This window comes from Apteryx mantelli, chromosome 31, assembly GCF_036417845.1.
Source record: "Apteryx mantelli isolate bAptMan1 chromosome 31, bAptMan1.hap1, whole genome shotgun sequence".
In the NCBI taxonomy this organism is placed as follows: Eukaryota; Metazoa; Chordata; class Aves; order Apterygiformes; family Apterygidae; genus Apteryx; species Apteryx mantelli.
In genome coordinates, this window is record NC_090008.1 from 1,954,244 (window position 1) to 1,977,717 (window position 23,474).

Below are 23,474 nucleotides of genomic sequence, written 5' to 3' on the forward strand. Positions count from 1 at the left end.
GCCGTCGGCTGGAGAGGCGAGAGCGGGAGCCTGCGCCGAGCCGAGCCGAGCCGAGCCGAGGTCCTTTCTCCACTCCGTTTTCGCCCCCGGCTCGCCCTCCCCCTAATTCCTGCCCCCCGCGGGGCAGCTCCTTCACCCGGACGGTGCAAACGGAAAGTCCGAGAGGCGCGTGGAAATCCAAGGCGTTGCAGGCGGCAGCGGCAGCGAGCCGAGCGGGGCGAGGACGGGAGCAGGAGGAAGAGGCGCTCGGCGCAGCCCACGGAAACGCCGCGTGGGAATCCGGCAGGCACCGGCACCGCCGTTCCCCCCCTCCCCGCGGCGACAGCGCCCGGCCGACGTGCCGTTAGCCACCGGCAACCCGCGCTCTCCGGGAAGCAGGGTCGCCCCCCGCCTCCAACCCTCCGAGAGCTCGCTGCGGGGGTAACGAAAAGGAAAGAAAACCAAAAGCCCAGAAACACACAAAAACACCTTAAAAACAATGTTTCTCAGCCCACAAAGCAATTTTTTTCTTTTTTTTTTCTCTTTTTTGCGTTTTGCTTTACTTCCCAGCACAGTGGGGGTTACGGGGCTGGCTTGGAGCTGGTCCTAGCAAGCTTTGAGTAGGTACAGGAATAGCACCATATGGATTAGCAGCGGCCCGGAGCTGGCTTGCCCAAGGCTCGATCGTCGCACGATGCTGGCTTGGCAAGTCAGGCGGCGGCTCCGGCTCCGGCTCCGGCTGGCGTCGCTATGCTGCGGAAAGCTCGGGGGAAACCCCGACCGCAGCGTCCAGGAGCCACGGGCGGCGCGGTGAGCCGGGACCCGCGGAGCCTCCCCACCGACATTCAAGTTTTCCCTGTCCCTGGAGAAGCGTTTAGCATCAGCAACCACCGCGACCGGCCAGGGAGACCGGCCTCCTGCTTTTGGCGTCGCGGTTGGGATCGGGAAGCGATGCACCAAATCCCGCACGGGGGCAAACTGGCACAGGCCCTCGGACGTAGCAGAGCTGGGTCAATTTATACCCAGGGAGGGGACTCCAGCTCAGCACGAGCAGCGCGATAGGGGCTAACACGTGTCTTCCCTTACCCTGAACTTAAAGAAGCCAAACTAAGCCTCCGCTGAAAGGTAACGCTTCCAGGAGGATGTGACTTGCCCTCTTCCCTGAGGCCTCACTTTGCAGCTTCGCTGTTCCAGAGCTTCTCCAGTCTCCTGTTTTTTTTTTCCCCCCAGTTTCATGCATCTCCGGCCAGGGACATGCACCCAAAAATTCACCATGTCCAGAATCACGGTTGCATGTTCTGGAGGGTAAAGCAAGGTGGTGAAGGGATCTTTCGGGTGCATTTTTTAGAAGGTGACCATCCCTCCCTAGGGTGAGGGCAACCAAAAGGTACCATGAGCTGAACGAGGCCACTGGGCTGTTATTAAGATTTCCCTTTGACGGGCAGATCAGGTTCCTCCTCTCTAGGTCTGCAAAACTTTGGGGTAATATTGAAACAAGCCCTTAGGGGACCAGGCAGCTGGCGGGGGACGTTGTGTTGATGAGGAAGATGCAGCAAGAGCCCTGCTGCTTTTTAAAAAGCAGCCGATGTCGCTGCCTGGCCCCTAAGCAGGGTTATTAGAGCTCAGCAACGACTTCTCGTTACAGAAAGCTCAGCTCTGTTTATTTTGGTTTTGCAACTGCCTTCTCTATCCAGCCCAAACAGCCACCGATCCAGTTCAGGAGACAGATGGGCTGTGTTAGCCCATCTTCTGCACCGGGACACGGCCCCTGGCTCCCACCTCTTCAACGTGCAGCCCCACCTGCCATCCCGACCCTGCTGAGCTCGGCTTCCAGGGCGGATCCTGCACCGGGGGAGCTGCATGGACTGAGACACTTGCTAGCTGCAGGGGAACCATTCCCTTGTGGTTGCTGCTTCCTTTGCTCTGCTCCTTCCCTCCCCTCAAGCTCCAGCTGTAGCCAAGGAAATACCTGGCCCAGGGCAAAGCTGAGGAACCTCTCCAGCTCCTTGCTTTTCTAATTTCAGATCAACGTCCTTCTCTTTATCAAAGCCAAGCGCACACTTGGCACTACCCAACCAGAAGAGAAGGACAATTAGGGCTGCAGACCTCGGAGAAGGGAGCTGCAGACTTTGCAGACCCCTCCGATTTGCTTTGCAGCAAGGGCCTGGATGGTTTTCTCAAGCAGCAGGAAAAAAGCACAGTTCCCCAGCCAGCTGCCCCGCTGAGCCAGGCTCCTGGTGGACAAGGAGCCTATTTCAGCATCGCTGAGCAGCGCTCTCCATGTCAACAGAGGGGCAGAAGGGGAGGCGAATCTTTTCTCCACCACACCATATTGCTCCGGCTCGTGCGCTGAAGGACGAGTCTCACAGAGCGAGTCTTTTTTCTTTCCCCCATCCCAGTCAAATAAAAATAATGAGCTAGACAAACAAATGGCTTTAAATAAAATCACTGATAGCACTGGAGGAAAGCACGACTGTCAAGCTTCACAGTCCATCTTAGATCTCCAAGAAGGCCCGAGCCGAGCCAGTCTTTCACCTGCCCTTCTGCTCATGTTGTTTCCTTGGCTTAGCCTAGAAAAAGCGCCCCAAGTTTCAGGAGAAGCTGCAAAGGGAAAAACCTGCGGGAAGCCCTGCCAGTCTACCCCTTCCACCTGCCTTTCAGGTCACCTTTCAAGCATGTGGACCTTGTAGGGCCAGCTCCAGCTGCAACTTAATGCTCTGCATTTCTCTCTGCCATGCTATAGGATGCATGCTGCAAAGGAACTGAAATTGCAATATATATGGATTATCTGGGACTTGTGCTGGTTTCTTTTTTCTTTTCTTTTTTTTTTTTTTTTTACCTGAAAACAAGGAACATCCTGCCACTCCAGTACAATGCATCGTGCTAGGAAGTCTGCACAGATTGGAGTATGTTACTTGTCTTTCCATATTACGCCCCTTTTATAGCAGCTTCTGGCTGGCCCATGTGAAAAAACAATCAAACGTAGAAGACTAGTGGTTTTTACTTGCATAGCTGCTGTTAGTTCACGTGGATGGAAACATCTGTTTCTTGAGCACACTGACGCAGATGAACTATGAAGAGGCCATTCAGCCTATCTCCCACCGCTCAGCTGTCTTGGGAGCAACCTGTTTCTTCATTTCCAAGCATCAGCGTCGCAGGAAGTCAGACACAGGTCGCCCTGAGATGCCGTCAGGATGGAGGTCTGTACCGTCCCTTGCAGGGCACAAGGGGAAATCAGCTCTTCCAGCATCCTCCCAGGTAGCATCTTCCCTTCTTTCTGGGATGCTTAAAGCACAGAATAAGTTCGTGGGCTCAGTCCTGGACCGCAGCAGTCCCTGCATTGCCTTTGCCTGCCCCGGAGCGGGGTGTGCGGGGGGGATACGACCACGCGAGTTCTGTCACCCTCTCTAGCATGACGTAGCAGCAGCGGTGTCAGAACAGCCAGCAGAGGAGATAATGGCTTTGAGATCCTCCTTCCTCCTCCACATCCCATTGCAAGATTAAAAAAAAAAAAAAAGAAAGGGAGAAAAAAAAAAAGAAAAAAAGAGGCTTGGGTCCTTGGGAGACGTCTGCTGGTTTCATCCATCCTGTGGTCACAGCACGCAAACCTTATCGGTGCTTAAATCCCACATGGCTCTTCTCCCTCTCCCAGCGATTCCGCTGGATTCGGCTCCTTTTCTCCAAGGCCTAATGCTGGAAGCAAAGAAGTGGGAGGGACTGGGGAAGGGGGAAGAGGAGGAAAAGACGGGGGGAACGGAGTCCTTTTCACCTCTCTCCAGCAGCCCGGCCAAACTCTCGTTGAAGCACACAGCTTGTGCAGAAAGCAAGGACGCGCATGAAGCACACAGGGGCACTTCAGACTGCTCTCTCTTTGCAGGCCGACATCCCTTTGCGCTGAGCCCGCTCCGTGGAGACAGGGAAGGGAAATAAATATGCTTTTTTTTCCCCAAAAAAAGAAAAAAGAAAAAAAATTATATTAAGAGCTTTTTTTCATTTTCCCCCCTCTTTTTAAATAGCATCATTGTTTCCTTTTCTAACATTGGAAGAGTATCCAGAACCCCAAAGGAACTCCACTTTTTCTTTCTTTTTTTTTAATATCATTTATATATATAAAACTAAGAATTAAAAGGAAAAAAACCCCTTGAAAAATAATTAACTCAAAAGAAAAAAAAAAAAAGGAACATCTGCTTTCCTGTCACCAGATTGCCAAGCAAGAGCTAAACACTCTTCGGATCTCGTTTCCCAAGCTAGGGGGGCTCCATTTCCGCTGCGCTGGTTTGGTTTCATTTAAGTGAAGTCCACGCTTTCGAAGCCGCCTGCCCGTTTCGGATGGCCAAGCAAGCTTTGGGGAGGAAGGAGGGGGGAATGAATGACTGCCCGTCTCTCGCCCATCCCTGCCGACTGGGAGAAGGGCAGAGCTCTGCCTCAGCCATGCCGAGGTGCCTCTCTCTTCTCAGAGCAGTTAGCGCTGTTGGAGATGTACAGCCGTCTGGTCGGGGTGTGGGTGGCGGGTGTCCGTGTGCGTGCCTGGATTGGTTTTGTTTTTTTTTTTTAATTTTTTTTTTTTTGTAGATATTTTTCTTATTGTTGCTGCTGCTGCTTCTTCGTGTCTAAGTGTCGCCTGGATTTTTGTTTCCTTCGTTCAGACGCTGCACGTTCCGAGAGGGGGAGAGAAAGGTACACCAACCTGATGCCCTTCTGAACATCAGCCCATCTCTTTCCACTGCTTGTAGAACTCCAGGACGTTTTTTATTTCTACGCTGGCATTGGCGGCTGCCTGGAGGGCAGACTGCAAGCAAACACATACACAGGGGGTTATTTTCTCCCTGCCCTGTCAAGAGCGCTGCCCTTCACAACTCCCGGATGTCAGGCACGGCTTTTCATGGCTAAAAGGCCTAATTCTCCTTCATGCTAATGTTGCTTTACGCAGCTCTGGCATTAGAAGCCTGTACAGTCATGCAAATCACTCTTCTCCCTCCTCCCCCAGGATACTTCACACCACAAAAGCATGACAGATCAGGGGGCCTTCAAGAAAATAAAGAGTAGGAGCCATGACTTACAAACTAGATCTGGGAAGTCCAAGACAGTTACTACCAGAGGCAGAAAACACCAAAACAATCTGTTGCCACAACCAGATTTTAACCTTGCTAGGAAGCAGGAAGGTGCAGTTCAGCCAGAACAAAGAGCTACTGACCTGCATGGGCACCGAGAAGGCGCTTGGGTCCTCCAGCTGAAAGCCCGTGATGATGGTGACCATTCCTGTGGTGTCGTCCTCTCCGCTTGCCTGGGACACCGTCAGCTGTTTGCAGCTGTCCAGTATTTTATAGAGGTTCCTGCCACACAGATGCAAGAAAAGAGAAGTGGAGGGGAAAGTCAGAGGGGAAAGCACCCGTTTGGGCAAACGGGCACCGGTTTCACGCATGCTCAGGAGGATGCACTGAAAGGAAGGCTGTTTCTCTGTTGCCTGCTGATGGCTTTTCTGGTCCTAAGAACGGTCTCAGAGGTGTTTGGTGTTATGGGACACAGATGCGTGCCTTGCCACTCTCTTTGGGGAATTTTATAGTCACCCACATAAAGCACCAAATCCAGCAAGCTCTGCAACTGGTCCCAACGCTAACACTTCTCCCCAAATCCATCTGCCTGCTGGGAATCGGGCTCAGACATCTCCAGATGCTGTAATCTTACCAGGCGTCTAAATCTTGTCTCTTCAATTTATGCCTCTCAAAGCTCTTCCCAACATCTTTCTGGCAACGAATGTACCTAAGGAAAGAAAGATCAGAGTCACTGAGCCCACATGGAGACTGTCACACAGACAGAAGTCAATACTCTACAGCAGTTCTGTCAAGGTCTGCAGGCACCTTTGGCAATGCTGGCGTGTATCTGCCAAAAAGACACAAAACGGCCTGCCCAAGGATTCCCTCAGGTCACCCCCCCTATCTCATCACCATCGCTGTCTGCACTTCACAATACCACAAGTATTTTAAAGGCTTCCAGCCCTGACACAGGCTTCGAAGGTGCAGTTTTGTCTTTATAGGAGCACTCCCGTTTGCCCTGCTGCACCTAACCCGGGCACTAAGGCAGCGCAGCTCTCCTAGCACTCCTGAGCAAAAGGCACAGCTCAGTTTTACACACCAGTAAAGGGCTGCAACTCCTGCCACCCTCAGGAACAGCTACATTTCACAGCTGAGCAGCAGCTACGAGAGTGTCTGGGGAACCAGCTGCCAAATCTGTTACTTCACCACTGTTCCTCTCGCCAAGTGCATTCCTGAGGCCTGGCTTTCTCCAGGTCCACTTCTCACTCTTCTCTGAGGGATGCAAAGCATGTTCCCAACAACATTTTCTTCCATCCCAAAATATACCCACTCTAAAACCAAGGGCAATGTGCATCATTCTCCCACTCTCACCTGTTTCCCTTTTTAAATTCTGCCTCCAGATATCGGATGCTGTCCCGAGCACCTGCGTTCTCCTTTTTCAGGAAGTCTAAGCCATCAATCACTAACAGAAAGAAAGAAGCAAGAACATCTGGCTTACAGCTCTACTTCAGCAAGCTAACCCAGATGTGGCAAGAATTCCACATCCCACTGAATTGCCCCCAATGCACAGCAGTGATTGCTGCCGCAGGAGGCGGACGAAGCGGGAGGTGGTCAGGGCCTCTCTCTTTCCAGCTGTTCTCCAATAAACTACGTTGGATTTCAAGCATGCACCACAAATGAAACAGGCCCCAGAAGAGACATGTGCGAACCGCGTTTCAGCTGCTCCTGCGGTGGCAAGGGACCACGGCAGCAGGATGGATGGCAGCCACCTTGGTCCAGAGGGCTTTCTTCCTAACAAAGAAGGAATGAGGGGAAGGCAGGCTCAGCTATTTGACATGAAGAGGAGTCCCCATACCTGTTCGAGGAATGATGATTATGAACCTCCCGCTAGTGGCCAGCTGCTTGACAACAGCCAGGTGCTGGCAGAGGGCCTGGGTGTCCGGGACGAGATAAGGAGACATAGCCGACTGGGCTTTGGGCTGCTGGAGACTTCCCTCCAGCTGAGAAACCTCCAGCTGAAAGACACACACAGACAGAGAGACTTGCTTGGCATTTATGCTGAAATAAAGGATCAAAGAGGACAAGAAGCCCCCTGCAACGCTCCACCAGGCCCTTCCAGCCTCCCAGCACACAGAGGTTCAACCAAGGAGCAGAGGACTGGACATGGAGAGTGGGGCAGTTCCAGCCCACCCATCACTTCTGTCTTGGCAGAACAGAGGAACCACCTCTACATGAGATGGGAGCAGGGAGCTCGCTCTTCCCTTCTTAATTTCACACGCATTTCAGCCAGCATCCCTCCCAGTTTTCAGCTTGGAACTAGCATCTCCTACCTGCAGTCGAAGCTGAGCCATGTCTCTCATTAGCCTGTTCCGACGAGCTTCCTCAGCAGCCTAGTTATAAAAACAAACTTCCAAATCAATTAGCAGGAAACACATAAGCTGACAGTAGCACACAATTTCAGAAACAGGGTGAAAAGAAAAGGGAACAGCTGAGTAGCTTTAAGGATGGTAGCAGGAGCGAGACTTTCATCTCCAAATTCTGTAGTTACCATCTAATAGTAACCTATGGGGCATTGTGCCAAATACAGAGAATTAGCCTACCTCTGCCAACTCACCATGTGAAATTGTGCTTGGGCCTGGTGCAGCAGGTTGTCTTGCTCCGACTGAGCTATGCTGATGAAGATCCCAAGCTCCGAGTTGAACTGCAGGATGCTGCCTTGCAAGTGGGTAATGAAGTGGCCAAAGCTCCGGATGCAGCAAATCCGAACAACAGACTGCAAAGAAGCAGACAGTCACCAGCCTTGTTTCCCCAAGTGGGCTGTAGCCTGAGCCGGCTCCGACCCTGGAGCTTACACTTTTGGAAAAGACAGAAACTGTTATTAAAAAAAAATCCAAAGGAAACATTTCCAATGGAAATGTGCTTCTGAAGGCAATAACACGTGGAGAGTGCTGCAGAGAAGTCTATGGTTGGCCAGAAAGCTAAGTGTTTGCAAACAGGGTTTCCCCAACTTGAGAAAACCACAGAGAAAACAACAGCTGCTTTTTTCCCCACAAGTCTCTGCTCAGCCCTCAGCGCTGGGAAAAGGAACCAAATGAAGAGACAGTTTATACACTGCTTTTAGGGCAGGCACTACTCTTGGTTGGACTGCTGAGCGAGGTTGGCAAAAGGCGACTCACGCTGGACATGAGACTGCTGTACTTCACTCCAGCTGCCCCGGCAGCTTAAGATGACATTCAAGAACTCACCCTGCTGGACTCCAACCTAACAAACAGGGCTCCCACATCACAGGTCAGAGCAGTGTCCTCAAAACTAGACAAATGTTAACCTGCTCCCACCCCAGAAGGGAGCAGACTGGTCTAGCCAGACAAGACGAGAGAAGAACGGTCACCTTTTTCTGCAGACACGTCCGCTACCCAGAAACGACCACCTTGGCCCTCTGTGCTTGGGACAGCATATAAATGTGCTCTGCGAGGGCAGATGGTGCCACATGAAGAGAGATTTCACTGCCTTTTGCATTTACTAAATCAGGATCACAGGAAGCATCCTGCAGCCCTGACCACATCCCCTTTCATCCCAGGAAGGGCAGAGATAACAACGTGTCTGTCCAGACAGGGAGGTCAGGAGACCTCATGCAGCAAAGCTGCCAACATGTGACTGTGCTTCATTTTTTGAACAGTGACTTCTGGATACACAGATAACTGCAGCAACCACCAATGGTGTGAACTAGCCTCAGACTCAAAAGTTCGAATCAGTTTGGGGTCTTTTTTGGCAAGAACCAACCTAGATCTTCACCTGCATAACCAAGACCAGCCGCACTTCCAAAGAGGGAAATGCGGCTGGCGCCAAGATTGAGTTTACCCTGACTCACCTCCTCCACTGCTGAGAAAATGGGTCGGTCCTGCTCAAAGTTAAACCTCTTGTGTGCGTTTTTCAGAGGGGGCAGATTGCGCAGGGCCACATCTTCGGGGAGCAGCAAGTTGGCGCTCAGGTCTGGGAGTTCAGAGCCGCTCAGCATGTCCTTGACTTCATTACATAGGGCCAGCCCTGGAGCAAAGAGCGGGCGAGACAGCAATATATGGTGACTGAAACAACTGATGTAGGGACAAAGAGGGAAAATGCTTGAAGGCACATGATGTGTAAAGAACAAGGGCAGAAGATTTTAAGTAAATTATACATGTACTGTGAGCACATGTTGGGCGAGGAGCATTAACAACAAAAAGGCCACCCAAAATACAAAGAGTAACTGTCTCAAGTGACCTGCTGAGGTGTAATGCCTCGGGCAAACTCGTTTGTAGGGTTAGTGCTCCCATTCTTTCCAACAGACAAGCATCCACGTCTGTGCTATGCTTTTCACGTCCCAGAGGGATCTTCAGGCTGAGGTGCAGGGCACATCATGAGCATTTGGGGCATCAAAACTAGCTTCTGTGAATGCCACGACAAAAATCACACCCTTACTTATAGTCTTGACAGTCCATTTCGATTGTGTTGACTACACAAAGGCTTCACCAACACAGGTGCAAGTGTTTCGGTATACTGACAGCCATATAGAATGGATTAATAAGCTTTGTAGGGCAGTATTTAACTGGGAAGGTTCTTAAACACAAAAACGGCACGTGGATGAAGTTGCTTCCCATTGTGCTTATAAGCTAAGTGCTACTGGCAAAGTTCTCACTCCAGGATCTGTTGCACACCATGAAAACTACCGATAACTAGACTTGCTGAAACACCACACTTCCATTATTTTCTCCAGTACCTGATTCCTGCAGGTCTGCAGCAGAAGGCAGAAGGTTCAGGAGCACAGACAGCCTGTTCCACAGGCTCTGAGAGCTCTGCAAGAATGAAACACAACAGGCCACAGAAAATATCAGGATGGATGGAGACAATAACCAGGCCTCTCGGGCTTTCCAGCATCTTCCACAGACCTGTTTGTAAAAATGCTTTACAAACAGTAAACTTCACTATGCTTCCCGAGGTCAAGATTAGCTTAATTCAACTGGTGGGGCATGGAAACATCACTTCATATCGGGGAAGTGGGACCAGGCCAATGGTTTCAGCACGCCCTTAACATTCCAGCCCAGGAGAACTGAACAGACGCAGGCATGGATTGCACACACCAAGCCCAGCTCCTACCTGTGCGCACATGATGATGAGGTCCGTGTTGGTCCTCAGCCAGTCCAGGAACACCTTGACAGTGGGAAGCAACCCCTCGTTGGTCACAATCTCTAGCTTCTCCTGAAGGGATCGCTCATTCCTGCAGGATTTGTTGCTTGAAATGCTTTCTTCAGAGTCAGATACATCATCTGGAAAACGAAGGGAAAAGCAGGATGGCAAGCATTAAACCCCTCGAGAAGCAAAGCCCTACTGGTATGAGAACAGCACTGGGTTGGGGAGAGCTGGGTTGAACTCTGTTCCTCCACACATCCTCACAAAAGCAGTTCCCTGTCCTCTGAGCTGTCGATAAGAGGGTCTCCACTGTTGTATTTTACTTTTCCTTGGGAGAAGACTACTAAAATCTCCCTGTGAAAGCTTAACAAATGCCCAGGCCCTGCAGAAGCCTCAGAGACACTCACTAACAGAGCAGGGGGAAGCAGCACGTCCCAGCGCAAGGACCAGGCCATTTACTTCAGAGACCAGAGCCAGCAACCACTGTTTGGGTCACTGTGTGCCAACCTTCAGGCAACACAAGACAAGCAAACAGCCAGGCTATTTTACTAGCCAGGGGTGGGCAGGGAATCTAAATATCCATTACGCCTCGCAATTTTGTAGTTCCACAGACCTGAGGAGCTCAAAGCCAGCTGCCAGGACACAGCAACTTCCCTGGATGAAACTCCAGGCCAGCTAAATGAGCGACCTGCGGTCAAGGTAGCAGCAAATTGAGAATCTACTATGCATTTTGCTACTGTGCCTTATTTTAACTGCACAGTCATTTCTGCCTATTAGCACAGCAATTACCCTTCAATAAACGCTCAGTATCAAAAGGGAGGAAGCAATTTATTCAGAAACCATCCCTGGCAGAGGGTTAAAACCATTAAATGTCCTTCAGCTTTAGAGACAGAGTCAGCACAAAGGGGCCTGAGTTTTGAAACAGCCCAGCTGAAGCAAGGAGAGCTTAAAGAAAAAAAGCACATGGGTTAATTCAACCTCTCAGTTCCTACATCCATAAAGACATCACAGCTACACTATTCAAATATATTCCTGGAGCAGCAACATCTGTGTAACCCGCTGAATATATAAAGGAAAATGTTAAACAGACCAAAAATCCTTTGTTTCTTCCTTTACCCTCGTCTCTTTCAAGTGGTTACAAAGCAATGCTGGGAGCCACTCAACACTAACATGATCTAATGCTCCCCCTTCAAATCTTAGCCCAAGCAACGCCTGAATCTTGCCAGAGCTGCAGGCCCATGAGTTTGGCAGCACGATGCAAAATGTTTCCTTGCTCCAGGGAAGCTGGGAGGAACGACAAACAAGACCGAACGGGCCCATGTGGTTTTATCCGAAATACAAACAACGCCCTGTAGCGCATCTGATCTCCCTTTCAAGCTGTTTTTCCCCCCAGAATGTTACTCAGTTTTATAAGTCGCATGGTAATAGAGAGCTGCAAGTGTGCAGCTCCACCTGCTGTGCATCTGCAGTTTGGTTCAGCCCCAAACACTGAGCGAGGCAGCACGCAGAAGCTCACAGAAACTGGCTCTCAACTCCTCTCGCATGCGGCTAGGTCACATCTGCCAACTCGCAGACCAGCGCCTATGAGAGCTTTGCAGAGTTTGTAATCTGACAGATTGTTGAGCAGAACAACAGCTAACACAGACTAGCTGCAGGTGTCCCTTTTGTTCAGCGCATGTGGTCCTGGACATCAGGCATTAACAGCAAAACTCCTCCTTCAGGGAACAGTGAATTTTAGCAAACAGACTTCTACAGCTTGCAGTTTTCTATGCAGGATTGCAATGACAAATACAATTTTGAACCAGACCTCTGATCCTTACCTTGCTCTGCCAAGCCAGGCTTCTCCAGATCTCCATTGACACATGGCTTGCTGTCTACTCCATCCTTCAAGACCGGCGGCTCGCTGTTTGGTTTCAGGAGGATGTTGCTGAAAGTGGGAGCCAAGCGAAAGCAGCGTTTGGTCTGAAACAGTTGGGTAGACATGGCCTGGAGATTACTGGCTATGCTTGCGTCATTAGTGCTCAGGGACGCTGGCCCATTGGTTGCTGGATCTGGAGTCTCGATTTTAGAGATGCTTGGGCTCTTGGAGTCCCCCAGCCCACTGCCATCCACACAGTTTTTTAAGGCCTCTTTGGGCCCGCTTTTGCCTCGGCCACTTCCCTCCTCACCCGGCTCGTCCTCCATGTCCTCCAAGTCAGAACGAGATTCTTGGCTGTTCATGTCAGAGTCCGTCTCCACATCAAAAGCAGCTTCTGCCTCCTCGTCACTCTTCTCTGAGCCACTTTCTGAGCCATCGCTGCCCTTTGTGGAGCCCTGGCTAGAGTCAGAGTCAAAGCCCTCGCTCAGGTCACTCTCGTCCACCTTCTGGGGGTGGCGGCGGCGACGCAGACAAGAGAGACGGGAGTATTTCTTGCTTTTCTTGCAGTCATTCTTCTGTTGTTCCTCGCTGGGCTGATGATTGGCCAAGTCAGCTTCGGCTTCCTTCTCTATGGAGTTCAAGGGCTCCCGTGGCTCCTGGTCATCTGCAGGCATTTAAAACAAGACCACAAGTTAGAAGAGCATTGATGCGTGACACAAGCTGGTTGCCAGCCCTGAGCCCAGGGAACAAGCCATACAAATTTCAGCCATCACTTCTATTAGCGTCTTCCACCAGAGAAAAAGTAACAGCAACCCTGGCAGGATGACACACTTTCTAAAGGCAGCCAGAAAGCCTGGATTCCTACTGCTCAAACCGTACTGCTCTGTTATCAGACAGCTCAGTGCTGAATGCTGCCAGACCAGCACAAAATCCACACTTGAATCCCAAACCCTCTCCCCAGCCTTCTGTGGTCAGAAAGCCCAGTGATCCACCAGACAGGGCAACCGCACGTGCCAGTCAGCTCGATTAAACCAGCCACTCTGCCCTGTAACCAGACTGAGTTGACCTAACCCCTTCCTTGACCAACACGCTCAGAGCCTTTGCAAGCCTATGTCACCTTGCCAGCTTCAAAACCCAGGCAGGGGAGGAGTCATTCATTGTCACTTTTGGCCAAGAAAACTCTACACTCACGCTCTGCTAAATGTTATGAATCAACTGATTTGAAGGGAAAGATTCAGGGGGTTTATTCTTTCAACTGAACTCTGCTCAACAGGTTGTGCTGGAAACTAAAGACCTCTGTTTCCTCTGAACAGATACTAGGTGGGCAGAGCAGGGCCTCCCTGAGACACTGTTGCCCAGGTGTTTCACCTGAGATCACCTCCTCAACAGGAGAGAAGAGTCCAGTAAACAACAGCAAATGGAGAGACAGGAAATACAGAGCACAGACAGCAGTAGACAGATGATGAATGAGATGCCAAGAGATACAGAAAGATAATTCCTTACAAAAAGGAAAGCAACTCTTTCAGCCTGTGATGATTCTGAAACTCACGGAGAACTTCCAAGTGGAGACTGTCTCAACAAATTACCTGTCATTGGGGATTTCAGCCCAACAGTCAAACATCAGGACATCTCTAACACCACTCCATTCACTCAGACACTATGCTACAAAGCCCATGCCCAGGGGATTTAGGAAAGGGAAGTAACAGCCACCCATATAGGTAGGCAACTGGGCAGATGCAGCTTGCATTGTCTCTGTCCTCTTACCTGTGCCATCACTCTGAAAGGCTGGGACTGGATTTTCCCCTTCTTCTAGCTCTGCCTGCAGGCGAATATTGACGTGGTTTATCAGATGAGAGAAGAGGGCCAGTGTGAAAGCGATGGCTGCACTGTACTGCTTTGAACCTGCAACAAGACGGAATAGTGAGGTGGAGGAGACTGACATTCCCACTATCCTACAAAACGGATTCCAATTAAGACCATATCTGCCTAAGTGGAATACCAAGTGTTACCCATATCGCTCTGCTTCTATTCATGAAAGAGCTGAATAATGCACTGGTTACCTGCCCTCTTGAGGCTGTGAACACTCATAAGGCAGATGATCACCATGCGGAAGATCAGGAGATCAGGAAGGAAGGAGTAGCCACTCTCATACTCTTCTTCATCTTCACTAGTTGAGTTCAGATTAGGAGGAGAAGGCAGGTAGAACAAGCACAGGTTGAAATCCTCCAGCACAGACTGGCAGAGAGATGTCAGCTCAGAATCCAGAGAGCTTAGCAAGAGGGAAAAATAAACAAGAATTATTATTCAAGACTCAAGCTCCTGGCAATGTCTGCATGGAAACTGAAGCAAAACTGGCAGAGGCTTCACTTAGGTCATTTAGCACTAGACACGATTAAGCACCAGCGAAAATACTACAGGCAGCAACAGCTATGGGAAGCAAGTGAGATGAATTAGATTATGTTTTTCTCTCCAAAGCTGCTAATCTAAAGGCAAACGATAACTAGATCTCCTCCCTGCAAAGAGATGGGTCACCAGCAAATATACATGGGGGTTCGAACATTCACTCCCAGGCTCGGGGTGATGCTTCTGCAGACTAGGACAGGAACAAACACAGCCCTCATTTACACATCTCAGGGCACAAGGCAGGAGAGCCAGCTAACTCAGCACTCTTTAGTGTAATGGGCTCATGTCACCAAACATGAAATATTAGTTTAAAACCAGAGAAAAATCTGGAGATTAAACTCATTCTTTGCATTTCTCTAGCTCATGTAATTCAAAGATCTCAGAAATACTTTATGTTTTAACCTAAATAACTCCTGGATGACTTTTTCCCTGTGGGCTCAGACAGTACCCATTAAGATACACAGTGCACTTTAATGTTAAAAATAGCCAAAGTTTCAGATCCACTGCTCAGTTAAAACACTACACTGCAGCACACAAACCAGGGACTCAACTTTTCTTCCTCCCATAGCTCTGTCTAACTTGCAGCCCCGTAAGAACTTTTCAAAAACCTCTGCAGCCATGAGCTACTTCAAAGGAAGTATTCAGTGTAATGGACTACAGGAGTTTCCTAGTTACCAATAAAAAATAATAAAAAAATCCCTGTCTGCAAAACATCTAGTAAATCCTTTTCAGGGGGCAACATACTTGGGATATTGAAGTAATTTCCTATTTTCTTATGCACTAAACATGTGTTAAGCGGATATTAAATGAGCCCTGAGGTTCAGCTCTAGCATAAGTCAATATTTGAAAGCTAACCACATACAGGGCTGCGTTAGCAAAAGCATAGCCAGCAGCTTGAGGAAAGTGATTATTCCTCTTTATTTGGCACTTGCGGAATGGCACCTGGAATACCACAGCCAGTTCTGGAGGCCTCAGGACAAAAAAAAAGTGACAAACTGGACTTAGTCCAGCAGAAGGCTATCAAGGGGACTACAACGCATGACGATAAGACAAGGCAAAGAGAACCGGGTTCACTCAGCTCGAAAGAGAGAAGGTTTGAGGGGATATGGTCTGTCTTCAACTGCCACATAGGTGGTTACAGGGGAATGAGCCAAACTCTTCTCAGAGGTGCACAGCAAGAGGAAGAGAGCAACGGGCACAAGTCACAGAAAGGGAGAAACAGATGAGATGCAAGGAAAAAGATTCCACAGTGAGGGTGGTCAAACACTGCAAGAGAAACCAGAGAGGTGGGGAATCTCTGTCCTTGCATATATTCAAAACTCAACTGGATGAGGCTCTGAGCAACTTGATCCAACTTTGAATTTGGATCTAACTTCAAAACAGGCCCTGCTTTGGGGGAGGACTGGACCAGATAACCTCTAGAAGTTCCTTTTAAGCTAAATTATTCTATGACAGATTTAATTGCAGCCTCTAAAATACCTACTCTATCTCAAGCAGTAAGAGGTTAATTTAGAACCACCTGAAAACCTCCCAGTAGAGACAGAGAAAATCCAGGAAAAGCCACACAGCTGTACAAAGCTTTCCATTTATTCCAATACAAACAGGTTATGTTATCCATTCCTCTGAACAAGGTATTTGGTTACAGGTTTCCAAGTGCAATGAACTGCTCTGCACACGTGCAGACGGTGACTCTTTGTAGTTGAATCAGCCTAAATCTGGTGCTTGCCAGGAGAAAGCATTTGATGACTGAAAAAGACATTAGAACACACCAAAGGCATGGTACAAAGCACAAACGAGCTCGGAGGCTCAACTTATCTAGAGTCACAAAGTATTTAACCCTTTGATATTTCAACTTCCCTTGAAAGGTGATCATCTTCACTCTCACTGCAAGGTTAGAAGACTTTACGAGGCCTGGATTTTTTTGGCAGAAAGCCTCAGCACAGACACTGTTATCCTGCAGGGAACAATCTCTTCCATTCCTAAATACCTGCTACTGTGAGTTATCAATAGGAGATATAATCTGTCATAACCTTACCTGCTCTTTGGCTGCAAAAGGCTCTGCAGGTACATAAAGCTCACCAGCAACCTCTTAATGTCTTTGCATCTAAAAAAATTAAGGAGAAAACACTGTAAAGCAGGTATCCCATCAACAGAAACGGGAGAGGCTAACAGAGCTCTATCAATAGGTGAATCAGGTCTCAGTTGATACCCACCTTCTGAGGAAACAGGAGAAGAAAGCCAGTTTATATGCTTCTACTTTCCACTAATACACATCAACCCTCATCTACAGTCACCAGCTCAAGAGGAGAGTGAGAAACCCCTCACCTCAACCTCTACATCTATCCAGCCTTTAACTTCTCTCCTGAAACCATGACCTAAGAGACCAAGAATGGGATCTACACTGGAGCAGTTTAAAAGAAAGAAAAGAAGAAGAAAAAAAAAAAAGAAAGAAAAAGCTCTCAAATTCTGGGAACCCTCACTGCCTCAAAAGGGCCAGCTGCCTGTTGCCCGGAATGACACTACCCTCTCCCGGAAAAGGACCCCGATGGCATTGCAAACTCTCAGCCTGCATCCCTTCCCTTTTCTTTGGGCTCTCACCGTTTCTTGCTTGGAGACAACTTCCTGGTTTCACATTTCTTCAACTGGTGATACATTTTGGCTGCTTTGTCGTACAGCCGTTTCAGGTTCCCATAGGCACCTTCAAAGGACACTTCAGACTGGATACTGAGATACCAAAATAGAACACATCAAAAGTTACTTTGCCACAGGGCTGCTCACATTTTATGGTTTTACTTCACTAGAAAGATATTCAGGCACACAAAGACAGGTACCTAGCGCTTTTGTTTGAACATGCCGGGGTACTTAACTCCCCTTGATGTCTGCAAACCCCACTCCAAGCTGCGCTGCAGCTCCATCTGCAATGTTTACACACCTTTATAAATTTGCACCTTAAGGCCACGTTTAGATAACTGAATTCCACCCACCTCCCTGTGCTGGGTGCCTCACACAGCACCACCGCTCCCCTTCAGACCTGGCGCTCTCTAGCCCAGGCACAGGGTCGCAGGAGGAACCCTGCCCTCCAACTGCAGTCCTGCATGTTTGTTTAGTGACCTGCACGGCGATTTGGTTTGACCAGGGCTCGCTCTTACTATCAGTCCTGCTCAAGGGTGAAATAACTGCTCCCCTCTTCTCTTCCCCCATCCCCCTGAAACTCATCCACTGAAAAAGTCATGAGCCCGAAGTAAAGGAGAAAATCTGACAATGGCAACCACAGTGCACTGATTCCTTGCCCAGAAAAAAAAGAAGATCCCCACAGGCACTCACCAGCGTAAGTAGCAATAGGTAGCTTCCACATTGTAATATTTGCTCCCCGCCAGTGTCCCCAGCTGGTTAAAGGGCATGCCTGCGACGAAAGAGAGGGGCAAGTGAATCAATTTGCAGTTCTCCAGTTCTCCCTGCTAGAAAGCAGATCCGTTCCTTCTCACTACATTTCCATATGGGAGGGAAGCCAGGTGGCACAAACAATAGTATAACTGCAGTCCAAAGGTCTGGACTACTTGATCCTTTAGCCACTTAGCTTTTTCCCCTGATTTACAGTGTTTTTAGATCTTCCCCACCTTCCTGCTGGTTGTCTGCAGAAGAAAGCAGAGCAAACAATTCCTCCTCCTCTTCATTAATAAGCACATGGCCTTGACCCCAGTATGTTGTATTTCTCTTGACATGGACAACATCTTATCAGCATTCAAGGGCTCTGTCCCAGCCAACTGTGCTACGTAAATGTTGGTCAGCTACTGGTATTTGGGATCAGCCGCAGCAAACAACTTGGAAGAGCCTCGCAAAGACAGGGCAGAGAAAACATCCTTCTGGAACTGCTTCCTTTCTAAGATAAGATAGGCACTCAACTCTTGCTACAGTGTGCTTGCATAAAAGAATCACTTAAAGCAGAGAGAAGCACATGAGATTTGTTGTTGTTGTTGTTAGAACAGGGGGATGAGCAGTAATGTTCTGCTTCCAGCAAGGGACAGCTGGAACTTCCCTGAGCCAGACAAACGGGATTTTACCCCATTCATGGAAGTTTAAGCTTCTCAGAATTAATCAGATAAGTAAGCTGATGTCATTTGAGAAGACCACCTTTGCTTTAACTCATCTCTTTGGCTTGCCTGCCAAAGAGAGATTCTCATAGAAGGAACTACTTTTAACCAGAGAATAAAACCACTCCCCTCTCAGCAACCAGATATAAACCTAAATAGAGCCGTGTCACAGAGTATTGCTTTTAGGTTATGGCAGCATGACTTGAACAATGAAAATTCATGGTAACTCACTCACCAATTTGTGGTGCAACAGAAAGTGCTTGATAGTAAAATCGCTCAGCCAGCAACTCTGTGTCCACACCTGCCAGTTCATTCTGATAGCGAGCTGAAAGAAAAACCACACGCTGCACATCAGAAATTAGAAGCCACTGTCTCCCCTTCTGCAGAGAAGCACAGTTTCGTTACAGATTAAAAATACCACAAACCTAGAAATACTGGCCAAGTCAACAAATCCATCAAATACGAACCGCTCTTGGCAAAACACAGAAATGCACAGGGCTTGCCAGGACAGTTTGAAACATTTCTATTTTAACTGCGCTGTCCTGCACATCACAATCCCTGCCATTCCAAGCAAAGGGGACATCTCTCAACACTTGTGGCGGTGTGTAAGCAAAAGGAACAAGATCTACTGCTCCACGTGTTAAGTGCTGATTCAGTCATCCTTGAAATAACTCAGTGTTGTGCTCCATTTTCCAGCACCCCAAACAGACCATATCCTACTACAGCAGAGTGTGAAATCTAAAGTCAGCTGACTTAATAAAATGCCTGGTGTCTAGACTGGACCTTATCAATCATTATCCTTTTTGGATAACGGTAGGCACCTTGAAAACCTTAGGTGAAAGCACTGCAAAGAGGGGAGCACACTTTTCTCCCACCAGTCAGATAAGTCATTCTTGCTGCCCCCATACGACACTCATCCGCAATGATTCGCAATTCTTCAGCTGATTCATGCACAATGATAACGCCAAAACAGCTTTCAAGAATTTAAAGGCTGCTGCGTGTCAAGCACAGTTACCCATGCCACACTTCAAAGAGCTGTTTTTCACACAGTTGCATGTTTTCTCACTGCCTTCACACCCACGTGTTCACAATCAAGCAAGAAGCTGACACACTTAGGAGGTCGTGACTGTGGGGTAGACACATCTGCTATATAAAGGACAACACACAGCCAGACACACTCGCAAAGAACCTGGGTCTCTGGCGTGGCCTATCTTTCCGGATCAGTTAACAATATTGCTTAACAAATCCAATTTTCATTCACGCTTACACTGGCGACAGTGGCTCTGTAAGGCAATCTTAAAGCAAGTCTGAGCTGAGAAGTCACCCCGCTTCGAGTTTCCTTTGCACTGTCCAAGTAACATAAATAAAGTCAAGGCTTCCATTCTTACACAGCCACAGATTCAGTTGTTTGCCAATAGCAAACTCATCTACTGGCACTAAAACAAAGCTGCTGCAATCTGCAGCAGCTCACTTATCCGTGAAGCTTTCACCTTAAAGCAGTCATTGACAAATGTGTCCAAGAGAAACCAGCGTCTGCAAGCAACTATGGCAGCTGACTAACAATCAGGGAATCAGCCCGCTGTACAGGCACCATCTTTTATGTATTAAAGGGTGCCCTGAAAGATGATGCTGTTCTTACCTAGATCTCCCAGATAAACCAGACATCTGTGACATGCCATCTGTGCCCACTCCATCTCCTTCTCCGATGCAGACACAGGTTTCTTGCAGCCTACATGAGAAATGCAAAAAAATCACATACACCATTGGGTAAAGGCAGCTGGAAAGACACGCGAGCAATCTACGCCTCTGCCTGAGACACCCAGCATTTCAGTGGGTGAAAACAAAGACCACGTGTTCAGACCACAGCGTTGGCTGCTGTCTGTGGCATCTTGTAGACCAACGTCGGTTCACCCTTGCTGTCAAAATGTGGAAAACGTACGTCGACACGGACTCCTCCCTCAGCTCCCTGCTGATGAGGGGCAGTGCATGTCGCTGCATCCCTGCCAGTCACCAAAACGACTGTCACTCAGAGTTTGACTACAAGGTATGCCGCAGAGAGCTGGCTCCGTTTGCACTCGGATGAAAGGACAGAGGCTGATTCCTGTCTACAAGCCATGTGATCATGTTAACATAGCATCAAGCACAAGCTAATAAGGCCTGTTGAGAGGCTGATTTTGTTAGCATGGCTAACGAGGCCTTTGGATAGGAGCTGGCACGATTCCCTGGAAGCCAGAACAAAGGCTGGGCACGCCTGCACCTGGTGGTGACGTTCAGCGTGGACATACCCTCCCTGACATTGAGGATGGACTCGGCCTGTTTGCACCAAGACTGAGATTTGGATTCAGTGCTGAATGACCTCCAGGCTGGCCAACCAAAAAGGGAGGAAGGGAAGTAAAGCAAGGAAAAAGCAGGAAGGGAAATCCGTGCTGGAGATAAGGCATCTGCAGTCAAGCAGGGACAATCACTAGCAGAAGAAAATGCAACTCAGTGGAAAGTGGCAAAAGCAACAGGAGAAGGCTCCAGCCAGCTGTTCTGACTAACTTGAGCCATTAAACATGACTCAGTTCCTGGGAGGGGCTGCCACTGGCAAGACACTATCCCATCTCCCCAGCCCACCTGCTCCTCGGCCAGAGGGGCAGTGGTTCAGCTGGAGCTTGGGAGGAAGGCTACCGCGTTCGCCCTCTCTCTCTAGAGGGCACTTACTGCCACGGGGCAGATCAGTGTCACGACTTAGAGCGCCCGGCCTAGGTTCGGTCTTCCTGTTCCCAAGGTCTCCCACCTTCTGTAGGAGAAAAATCCCTCAAGCAGAAATCCCAAAGGAAGATATTTTTGAGAAGACCGGTCCAGCCTGCAGTCTGACTTGCTTCCCTCTTGGCTTAGTTTAAAAGGGCGGAAGTGAAATCTGAAGGATTAAGTGACCAGTGAGGAATGGTTCCCAGTTGCTAACAGGCATCGCATGAGTCACATACTGACACACAGCCTCTAGGCTGTGCCCACAGACACTATGGGATCTACCCTCCCTTTCTATTTTGCTTTGAATCCTCTTGTTCCCATTTACATAACCATCAAGTTCTGTCCACCCTAATTCGTATTTCATATGCAATTCTTCCACATACATCATTTCCGGATATGCAAGGTTTCATCTTTAATGTCCAGTTCCAAGTTTCTCTACTGCATCATTTTAATTACAGGAGGCTGAACACATTAAGAAACCTGAAGAAGGGGAGTCTTTTAAATGCAATCACATATCACAGAGTACAAATCCAGCTGGAATGTGCATTCTGAGGATTTATTAATTCTGCAGTACCAAGCTACATTTCTCAAAGCAACAGTTGCCAGGGACATCTGCCTTTTAAAATGACATTTCAAAGCTGATCATGATACAATCATCTCCCAGAAGCTAAGAATAGGATACCAACAACTAAAATGTTCTATTGCTAAAGACATACTAACTTCTTTTTTTCCAATTTCCGTGTCATCTTCCCCTTGCCAGCTTTAAAAATGTCAATTAAACCCTTGCTAATACAGTTCACAAAAAATACCGAGGCTCCATTTCTCAGCTGGATCTACCTGAACAGAAATATGTGCCTTGAAGTTACTGAGCACAACACAGGAGCAAAGATGAGCGCATTATTACAAGATAATCTACGATGTGAACACATACACAGCCTAGAGCTGCTTCACGACTATTGCCTGTAAACACGCTTCTTCCTCTTCCCCAAGAGGTAAGATACCTCAAATTACCCGGCATCTAAGGGCATGCACAGAGGCAGTTACCCGAGACAGCTAACATATAGCAGCTTACTATGTTACAGTAGCTTCTTTATGTTCTCAGTCCAAGAGTCCATGGCAGTTTCAAAGCTTTATGTGGTGTGTGCACAAGTGGGAAGTATGTAAAAGAAGTACAGACAGAGAGGGGACCAGGAGTAGGAACAGCATCTTACATCTAAGCGTGTAAGGTGTTCTGACAAAATCTGCTGATTTCTAGAACCCACTCCCACCAAGGCCCTGTTGTCTACTTTAATTTATTAAAACAATCTGTACAGCTGGAAGAGCTCTTCCAAAACTGCATAAAAGTCTGCCATCACCAAACATTTACTAAGGGATTTTCTACGAGCACTTTCTGACACGTTCCAATCCTTCTTGCTTCCCCAGTTCAGTACAGATATTAAAGGGGGGGGGGGGGGGAAGCCACCTGCCTGGGATTCAGGCCTTACCCAAGAGCCCGACAGGCTGAACACTAACCTATGAGAGGGTCCGTTACATGAGTCCAGTCAATACAGCACTGCAGCTCCAGTTGATAGTGAGACTGAATGTAGAGGAGAAGGTGTTGGTAAAATCCTATGCCAGCGATCAAGTGAGTCCGGTACGCACACTCCAGAGTGCTACGGCTGTGAATGTGCTGGAGAGAAGAGAAGCGAGGATGTGTTAATGCAATCCACGCAACTTTTTAGGCTAGCGACCCAAGTTATACCAAGTATGTAGCAGGCATCTCGGCTATAATTGTTTTTCAGCAGTTCTATACCTCCTCTTGCTCAAAAATGTTGTATCTAGTAGTATTTACTAAGGGTCAACATCAAGGAGAAACACTTGCAGCAATGAGGAATAAAAGATTAACGCATCTGGTTAGAGCACACCTTAATTACACTCAGGCAACCAGATCACCAGGACAGAGTTCATAGCATTAGAAAATACAACTTAATGTGAACGTCTTGAGTATTTTCCAGTGATCAACTCTAGAAAAACCAACCAGCACTGACAAAGCCCCTTAAGAGTATCACTGGCACTCACTTTACATGGAGATATGCCTATTTTGAAGACAGGAAGACAAAAATTAAGTAAGCAAAGCTGAAATATCCTCTGCACTTGCAGCTCTCTGGGCAGATCATTAGAAGTTACCTGCCCACAGATAGACAGAAAGTGTATGTCAGCTTCACAATTAAAATT

General features: G+C 48.4%; 1 protein-coding gene across 1 annotated transcript in view; it reads right to left on the minus strand.

Annotated features, from left to right (window-relative positions):
* Positions 1-2,782: 2,782 nt before the first annotated feature.
* Positions 2,783-23,474, minus strand: part of SMG5 (SMG5 nonsense mediated mRNA decay factor) — a 28,405-nt gene continuing 7,713 nt past the window's right edge. The window contains exons 4-22 of the mRNA XM_067313191.1: positions 22,773-22,929; positions 20,167-20,256; positions 18,763-18,852; positions 17,761-17,839; positions 17,035-17,160; positions 16,472-16,540; positions 14,094-14,302; positions 13,798-13,935; positions 11,996-12,697; positions 10,143-10,312; positions 9,766-9,841; positions 8,881-9,056; positions 7,627-7,785; positions 7,343-7,402; positions 6,868-7,027; positions 6,384-6,474; positions 5,665-5,739; positions 5,174-5,312; positions 2,783-4,768 (exon numbers count right to left, since the gene is read on the minus strand). Of these exons, the coding sequence (XP_067169292.1) occupies positions 4,685-4,768; positions 5,174-5,312; positions 5,665-5,739; positions 6,384-6,474; positions 6,868-7,027; positions 7,343-7,402; positions 7,627-7,785; positions 8,881-9,056; positions 9,766-9,841; positions 10,143-10,312; positions 11,996-12,697; positions 13,798-13,935; positions 14,094-14,302; positions 16,472-16,540; positions 17,035-17,160; positions 17,761-17,839; positions 18,763-18,852; positions 20,167-20,256; positions 22,773-22,929 (2,850 nt within the window). The 3' untranslated portion in view covers positions 2,783-4,684. The remainder of the gene's footprint in view (positions 4,769-5,173; positions 5,313-5,664; positions 5,740-6,383; positions 6,475-6,867; positions 7,028-7,342; positions 7,403-7,626; positions 7,786-8,880; positions 9,057-9,765; positions 9,842-10,142; positions 10,313-11,995; positions 12,698-13,797; positions 13,936-14,093; positions 14,303-16,471; positions 16,541-17,034; positions 17,161-17,760; positions 17,840-18,762; positions 18,853-20,166; positions 20,257-22,772; positions 22,930-23,474) is intronic.